The sequence below is a fragment of the Nerophis lumbriciformis genome, linkage group LG11 (genome assembly GCF_033978685.3).
Source record: "Nerophis lumbriciformis linkage group LG11, RoL_Nlum_v2.1, whole genome shotgun sequence".
Taxonomy (NCBI): domain Eukaryota; kingdom Metazoa; phylum Chordata; class Actinopteri; order Syngnathiformes; family Syngnathidae; genus Nerophis; species Nerophis lumbriciformis.
The window spans coordinates 50,796,390-50,805,827 of NC_084558.2; the positions used below are offsets into that span (position 1 = coordinate 50,796,390).

A 9,438-nucleotide genomic window follows, 5' to 3' on the forward strand; every position below is an offset into this window, starting at 1 on the left:
CTCAAGTACACACCTCAGAGTAAGATATTTTGGTAATTGACGCATGTTACAATTATCATTTTAGCATGCTAAATCTTTTTAACTAATTTAACTGTCATATTTTGTTAATGAATGATACCTGTTGGCATGCTTATGTTTTTTTAGGCAATTTTGTAGGTATATACCTCAGTCATATTTTGGTAGTTAATGCATGCTAACATTAGCATCCTAGCATTTTAAACACATTCTCAAGTACACACCTCAGAGTAAGATATTTTGGTACTTGACGCATGTTACAATTAGCATTTTAGCATGCTAATTTTTTTTAGCTAATTTAACAGGTACACACCTCAGTGTCATATTTTGTTACTTCATGAATGGTACCTGTTGGCATGCTAATGTTTTTTTAGGCAATTTTGTAGGTATATTCCTCAGTCATATTTTGGTAGTTAATGCCTGCGAACATTAGCATCCTAGCATTTTAAACCCATTCTCAAGTACACACCTCAGAGTAATATATTTTGGTACTTGACGCGTTGTTACAAATAGCATTTTAGCATGCTAATTTGTTTTAGCTAATTTAACAGGTACACACCTCAGTGTCATATTTTGTTACTTCATGAATGATACCTGTTGGCATGCTAACGTTAGTATGCTAACTTTTTTCCCAGGCAATTTTGTAGGTATATACCGCAGTCATAATTTGGTGGTTAATGCATGCTAACATTAGCATCCTAGCATTTTAAACACATTCTCAAGTACACACCTCGCAGTAAGATATTTTGGTACTTGACGCATGTTACAATTAGCATTTTAGCATGCACATTTTTTTTTAGCTAATTTAACGGTATCAAATTTTGTTACTTCATGAATGATACCTGTTGGATTGCTAACGTTATAGCAATAAGAAAAAAAAGTTAGCATATTATGTTAACTTTTTTTCAGGCAATTTTGTAGTATACCTGTATACCTCAGTCATATTTTGTTACTTCATGAATGATACCTGTTGGCATGCTAACGTTAGTAGGCTAACTTTTTTTCCAGGCAATTTTGTAGGTATATACCTCAGTCATATTTTGGTAGTTAATGCATGCTAACATTAGCATCCTAGCATTTGAAACACATTCTCAAGTACACACTTCAGAGTAAGATATTTTGGTAGTTGACGCATGTTACAATTAGCATTTTAGCATGCTAATTTTTTAAAGCTAATTTAACAGTGTCATATTTTGTTACTTCATGAATGATACCTGTTGGCATGCTAACATTAGCATGCTAACTTTTTTTCAGGCAATTTTGTCATATTTTGGTAGTTAATGCATGCTAACATTAGCATCCTAGCATTTGAAACAAATTCTCAAGTACACACTTCAGAGTAATACATTTTGGTAATTGACGCATGTTACAATTAGCATTTTAGCATGCTAATTTTTTTTAGCTAATTTAACAGTGTCATATTTTGTTACTTCATGAATGATACCTGTTGGCATGCTAGCGTTAGTATGCTAACTTTTTTTCCAGGCAATTTTGTAGGTATATACCTCAGTCATATTTTGGTAGTTAATGCATGCTAACATTAGCATCCTAGCATTTGAAACACATTCTCAAGTACACACCTCAGAGTAATATATTTTGGTTCTTGACGCATGTTACAATTAGTTTTTTAGCATGCTAATTTTTTAAAGCTAATTTGACAGTGTCATATTTTGTTACTTCATGAATGATACCTGTTGGCATGCTAATGTTAGTATGCTAACTTTTTTTCAGGAAATTTTGTAGGCATATACCTCAGTCATATTTTGGTAGTTAATGCATGCTAAGATTAGCGTCTTAGCATTTTAAACACATTCTCAAGTACTCACCTCAGAGTAATATATTTTGGTACTTGACGCATGTTACAAATAGCATTTTAGCATGCTAATTTGTTTAGCTAATTTAACAGGTACACACCTCAGTGTCATATTTTGTTACTTCATGAATGGTACCTGTTGGCATGCTAATGTTTTTTTAGGCAATTTTGTAGGTATATTCCTCAGTCATATTTTGGTAGTTAATGCATGCGAACATTAGCATCCTAGCATTTTAAACCCATTCTCAAGTACACACCTCAGAGTAATATATTTTGGTACTTGACGCATGTTACAATTAGCATTTTAGCATGCAATTTTTTTATAGCTAATTTAACTGTCATATTTTGTTACTTCATGTATGATACCTGTTGGCATGCTAACGTTAGTATGCTAACTTTCTTTCAGGCAATTTTGTAGGTATATACCTCAGTCATATTTTGGTAGTTAATGCATGCTAAGATTAGCGTCTTAGCATTTTAAACACATTCTCAAGTACACACCTCAGAGTAATATATTTTGGTACTTGACGCATGTTACAAACAGCATTTTAGCATGCTAATTTGTTTTAGCTAATTTAACAGGTACACACCTCAGTGTCATATTGTGTTACTTCATGAATGATACCTGTTGGCATGCTAGTGTTTTTTTAGGCAGTTTTGTAGTTATATACCTCAGTCATATTTTGGTAGTTGATGCATGCTAACATTAGCATCCTAGCATTTTAAACCCATTCTCAAGTACACACCTCAGAGTAATACATTTTGGTACTTGATGCATTGTTACAATTAGCATGCTAAAAAAATTTTTAGCTAATTTAACAGGTACATACCTCAGTGTCATATTGTGTTACTTCATGAATGATACCTGTTGGCATGCTAATGTTTTTTTAGGCAATTTTGTAGGTATATACCTCAGTCATATTTTGGTAGTTAATGCATGCTAAGATTAGCATCCTAGCATTTTAAACACATTCTCAAGTACACACCTCAGAGTAAGATATTTTGGTACTTGACGCATGTTACAATTAGCATTTTAGCATGCAAATTTTTTTTTAGCTAATTTAACAGGTACACACCTCAGTGTCATATTTTGTTACTTCATGAATGATACCTGTTGGCATGCTAACGTTAGTATGCTAACTTTTTTCCCAGGCAATTTTGTAGGTATATACCTCAGTCATATTTTGGTAGTTGATGCATGCTAACATTAGCATCCTAGCATTTGAAACACATTCTCAAGTACACACCTCAGAGTAATATATTTTGGTACTTGACGCATATTACAATTAGCATTTTAGCATGCAATTTCTTTTTTTTTTTTTTAGCTAATTTAACAGGTACACACCTCAGTGTCATATTTTGTTACTTCATGAATGATACCTGTTGGCATGCTAATGTTTTTTTAGGCAATTTTGTAGGTATATACCTCAGTCATATTTTGGTAGTTGATGCATGCTAAGATTAGCGTCTTAGCATTTTAAACACATTCACAGGTACTCACCTCAGAGTAATATATTTTGGTACTTGACGCGTTGTTACAAATAGCATTTTAGCATGCTAATTTGTTTTAGCTAATTTAACAGGTACACACCTCAGTGTCATATTTTGTTACTTCATGAATGGTACCTGTTAGCATGCTAACGTTAGTATGCTAACTTTTTTTCAGACAATTTTGTAGTTATATACCTCAGTCATATTTTGGTAGTTGATGCATGCTAACATTAGCATCCTAGCATTTTAAACACATTCTCAAGTACACACCTCAGAGTAATATATTTTGGTACTTGACGCGTTGTTACAATTAGCATTTTAGCATGCTAATTTTTTTTTTTTTAGCTAATTTAACAGGTACACACCTCAGTGTCATATTTTGTTACTGCGGCCCTGGGTGGACCACCCGGGTGAGGCGGGTGAGGTGGCGGGCCGTGACGTAACGAGTTGATGACCTCATGACTGTGTCGAGTCATGAATGGCATAACCTTGACTTCTTGTTTCGCTTTAAAGCGTGAAGAAGTGCCCCCCCCCCCCAAAAAAAAAACCCCAGAAGCGGGACAAATGCCTAGCGGACGGAACAAAAACGTGCGTCTAATCGGTCACGACTTGCGTTTATCACAGCGTGTGTGTGTGTGTGTGTTCTATGCATGCGTGTGTGTTGTCATTGCGGCATGTGCATCTCACACACACACACACACACACACACACACACTCACACACACACACACACACACACACAGGAAAAGAGACTTCCTGCCGCAGATGCTAAGGCTAACAAGATGTACTCACTCCAGCGTCAGACCGGGGATCCTCAGACGTTCTCGTTGTGCCTTCATGGCTGAGTCCTGCGTGCTATTCAGGCCATGATACACATTCCCCGCACCCCCGCGCGCTGACAAAGAGCCCAGACATGAGGCCAACACACACACACACAGACACACACACACACACACACACACACACACGGGGGCTGAAAGTAGACGGAGGGAAGAAGAAAAGGCGCTGGTGGCGAGTCCAGTCGTGCTCCTTGCACCTTGACGCTGTCAAACAAGATCCTGGGCAGGACAATAGCCCCTCCCCCTTTGCGCCTTCACAATCGACCCCCGCCCCGCCCCCCCCTGCGTTCCCATCCCCCCCCCTTCCCCCCCAACACCACCAGCTGGCAGCGATGTGCATGACAAAGATGGATGCAACACATTATTATTAACATTAGCATTATTAGCCGTCGTCAACGCCGCGGGAACTGAAGTATGCAGCACGCTTCCACAAGCTTTAAAATGCACCGGGGGAAAAATATATATATTAAGTTTGCAGACACTTTTGCATCTTGTTACATGAGAAGGTGTCTCTAAATTTTTGACTTTTTAGTGACAATAATACACAAATATTACTACTAATAGTACTGCTCTGGATCAATACTGTACTTCCTAACTATAGTTAGGGTCAATACTGTACTTCCTGACTATAGTTTGGATCAATACTGTACTTCCTAGCTATAGTTAGGGTCAATACTGTACTTCCTGACTATAGTTAGGATCAATACTGTACTTCCCGACTATAGTTAGGATCAATACTGTACTTCCTGACTATTGTTAGGATCAATACTGTACTTCCTGACTATAGTTTGGATCAATACTGTACTTCTTGACTATAGTTTGGATCAATACTGTACTTCCTGACTATTGTTTGGATCAATACTGTACTTCCTGACAATTGTTAGGATCAATACTGTACTTCCTGACTATAGTTTGGATCAATACTGTACTTCCTGACTATAGTTTGGATCAATACTGTACTTCCTGACTATTGTTAGGGTCAATACTTTAATTCCTGACTATTGTTTGGATCAATACTGTACTTACTGACTATAGTTTGGATCAATACTGTACTTCCTGACTATAGTTTGGATCAATACTGTACTTCCTGACTATTGTTAGGGTCAATACTTTAATTCCTGACTATTGTTTGGATTAATACTGTACTCCCTGACTATTGTTAGGATCAATACTGTACTTCCTGACTATTGTTAGGATCAATACTGTACTTCCCGACTATAGTTAGGATCAATACTGTACTTCCTGACTATTGTTAGGGTCAATACTTTAATTCCTGACTATTGTTTGGATCAATACTGTACTTACTGACTATAGTTTGGATCAATACTGTACTTCCTGACTATAGTTTGGATCAATACTGTACTTCCTGACTATTGTTAGGGTCAATACTTTAATTCCTGACTATTGTTTGGATTAATACTGTACTCCCTGACTATTGTTAGGATCAATACTGTACTTCCTGACTATAGTTAGGATCAATACTGTACTTCCCGACTATAGTTAGGATCAATACTGTACTTCCTGACTATTGTTAGGATCAATACTGTACTTCCTGACTATAGTTTGGATCAATACTGTACTTCTTGACTATAGTTTGGATCAATACTGTACTTCCTGACTATTGTTTGGATCAATACTGTACTTCCTGACAATTGTTAGGATCAATACTGTACTTCCTGACTATAGTTTGGATCAATACTGTACTTCCTGACTATAGTTTGGATCAATACTGTACTTCCTGACTATTGTTAGGGTCAATACTTTAATTCCTGACTATTGTTTGGATCAATACTGTACTTACTGACTATAGTTTGGATCAATACTGTACTTCCTGACTATAGTTTGGATCAATACTGTACTTCCTGACTATTGTTAGGGTCAATACTTTAATTCCTGACTATTGTTTGGATTAATACTGTACTCCCTGACTATTGTTAGGATCAATACTGTACTTCCTGACTATTGTTAGGATCAATACTGTACTTCCTGACTATTGTTTGGATCAATACTGTACTTCCTGACTATAGTTAGGGTCAATACTGTACTTCCTGACTATTGTTAGGATCAATACTGTACTTCCTGACTATTGTTAGGATCAATACTGTACTTCCTGACTATTGTTTGGATCAATACTGTACTTCCTGACTATTGTTAGGATCAATACTGTACTTCCTGACTATAGTTTGGATCAATACTGTACTTCCTGACTATTGTTAGGATCAATAATGTACTTCCTGACTATAGTTTGGATCAATACTGTACTTCCTGACTATAATTTGGATCAATACTGTACTTCCTGACTATTGTTAGGATCAATACTGTACTTCCTGACTATAATTTGGATCAATACTGTACTTCCTGACTATTGTTAGGATCAATACTGTACTTCCTGACTATAGTTTGGATCAATACTGTATAGTTAGGATCAATACTGTACTTCCTGACTATATTTTAGATCAATACTGTACTTCCTGACTATTGTTAGGATCAATACTGTACTTCCTGACTATTGTTAGGATCAATACTGTACTTCCTGACTATAGTTTGGATCAATACTGTACTTCCTGACTATTGTTAGGATCAATACTGTACTTCCTGACAATAGTTAGGATCAATACTGTACTTCCTGACTATTGTTAGGATCAATACTGTACTTCCTGACTATTGTTAGGATCAATACTGTACTTCCTGACTATAGTTTGGATCAATACTGTACTTCCTGATTATAGTTTGGATCAATACTGTACTTCCTGACTATTGTTAGGATCAGTACTGTACTTCCTGACTATTGTTAGGATCAATACTGTACTTCCTGACTATTGTTAGGATCAATACTGTACTTCCTGACTATTGTTAGGATCAATACTGTACTTCCTGACTATAGTTTGGATCAATACTGTACTTCCTGACTATTGTTAGGATCAGTACTGTACTTCCTGACTATTGTTAGGATCAATACTGTACTTCCTGACTATTGTTAGGATCAATACTGTACTTCCTGACTATTGTTAGGATCAATACTGTACTTCCTGACTATTGTTAGGATCAATACTGTACTTCCTGACTATAGTTTGGATCAATACTGCACTTCCTGACTATTGTTAGGATCAATACTGTACTTCCTGACTATAGTTAGGATCAATACTGTACTTCCTGACTATTGTTAAGATCAATACTGTACTTCCTGACTATAGTTTGGATCAATACTGTACTTCCTGATTATAGTTTGGATCAATACTGTACTTCCTGACTATTGTTAGGATCAGTACTGTACTTCCTGACTATTGTTAGGATCAATACTGTACTTCCTGACTATTGTTAGGATCAATACTGTACTTCCTGACTATTGTTAGGATCAATACTGTACTTCCTGACTATAGTTTGGATCAATACTGTACTTCCTGACTATTGTTAGGATCAATACTGTACTTCCTGACTATAGTTAGGATCAATACTGTACTTCCTGACTATTGTTAGGATCAATACTGTACTTCCTGACTATAGTTTGGATCAATACTGTACTTCCTGATTATAGTTTGGATCAATACTGTACTTCCTGACTATTGTTAGGATCAGTACTGTACTTCCTGACTATTGTTAGGATCAATACTGTACTTCCTGACTATTGTTAGGATCAATACTGTACTTCCTGACTATTGTTAGGATCAATACTGTACTTCCTGACTATTGTTAGGATCAATACTGTACTTCCTGACTATAGTTTGGATCAATACTGTACTTCCTGACTATTGTTTGGATCGATACTGTACTTCCTGACTATTGTTAGGATCAATACTGTACTTCCTGACTATAGTTTGGATCAATACTGTACTTCCTGACTATAGTTAGGATCAATACTGTACTTCCTGACTATTGTTAGGGTCAATACTTTAATTCCTGACTATTGTTAGGATCAATACTGTACTTCCTGACTATAGTTTAGATCAATACTGTACTTCCTGACTATAGTTTGGATCAATACTGTACTTCCTGACTATTGTTAGGATCAATACTGTACTTCCTGACTATAGTTTGGATCAATACTGTACTTCCTGACTATTGTTAGGATCAATACTGTACTTCCTGACTATAGTTAGGATCAATACTGTACTTCCTGACTATAGTTAGGATCAATACTGTACTTCCTGACTATAGTTAGGATCAATACTGTACTTCCTGACTATTGGTAGGATCAATACTGTACTTCCTGACTATAGTTAGGATCAATACTGTACTTCCTGACTATTGTTAGGGTCAATACTGTACTTCCTGACTATTGTTAGGGTCAATACTGTACTTCCTGACTATTGTTAGGATCAATACTGTAATTCCTGACTATTGTTAGGATCAATACTGTACTTCCTGACTATAGTTAGGATCAATACTGTACTTCCTGACTATAGTTAGGATCAATACTGTACTTCCTGACTATAGTTTGGATCAATACTGTACTTCCTGACTATTGTTAGGATCAATACTGTACTTCCTGACTATAGTTAGGATCAATACTGTACTTCCTGACTATTGTTAGGATCAATACTGTACTTCCTGACTATAGTTAGGATCAATACTGTACTTCCTGATTATAGTTTGGATCAATACTGTACTTCCTGACTATTGTTTGGATCAATACTGTACTTCCTGACTATAGTTAGGATCAATACTGTACTTCCTGACTATTGTTAGGATCAATACTGTACTTCCTGACTATAGTTTGGATCAATACTGTACTTCCTGACTATTGTTAGGATCAATACTGTACTTCCTGACTATTGTTAGGATCAATACTGTACTTCCTGACTATAGTTTGGATCAATACTGTACTTCCTGATTATAGTTTGGATCAATACTGTACTTCCTAACTATAGTTAGGGTCAATACTGTACTTCCTGACTATTGTTTGGATCAATACTGTACTTCCTGACTATTGTTAGGATCAATACTGTACTTCCTGACTATAGTTTGGATCAATACTGTACTTCCTGACTATAGTTAGGATCAATACTGTACTTCCTGACTATTGTTAGGATCAATACTGTACTTCCTGACTATAGTTTGGATCAATACTGTATAGTTAGGATCAATACTGTACTTCCTGACTATAGTTTGGATCAATACTGTATAGTTAGGATCAATACTGTACTTCCTGACTATTGTTTGGATCAATACTGTACTTCCTGACTATTGTTAGGATCAATACTGTACTTCCTGACTATAGTTTGGATCAATACTGTACTTCCTGACTATAGTTAGGATCAATACTGTACTTCCTGACTATTG

At 36.1% G+C, this 9,438-nt stretch overlaps 1 protein-coding gene across 5 annotated transcripts in view; it reads right to left on the reverse strand.

Moving 5' to 3' along the window:
• Positions 1–9,438, reverse strand: part of mast4 (microtubule associated serine/threonine kinase family member 4) — a 302,344-nt gene that overhangs the window by 143,108 nt on the left and 149,798 nt on the right. Inside the window, exon 1 of one of the 5 annotated variants that reach the window (XM_061966301.2) lies at positions 4,112–4,368. The exons of the other annotated variants lie outside the window; for them this stretch is intronic. Within the exon in view, the coding sequence (XP_061822285.1) occupies positions 4,112–4,158 (47 nt within the window). The 5' untranslated portion in view covers positions 4,159–4,368. Of the gene's footprint in view, positions 1–4,111; positions 4,369–9,438 lie in introns of those variants that run through there. 5 annotated transcript variants of the gene reach the window in all.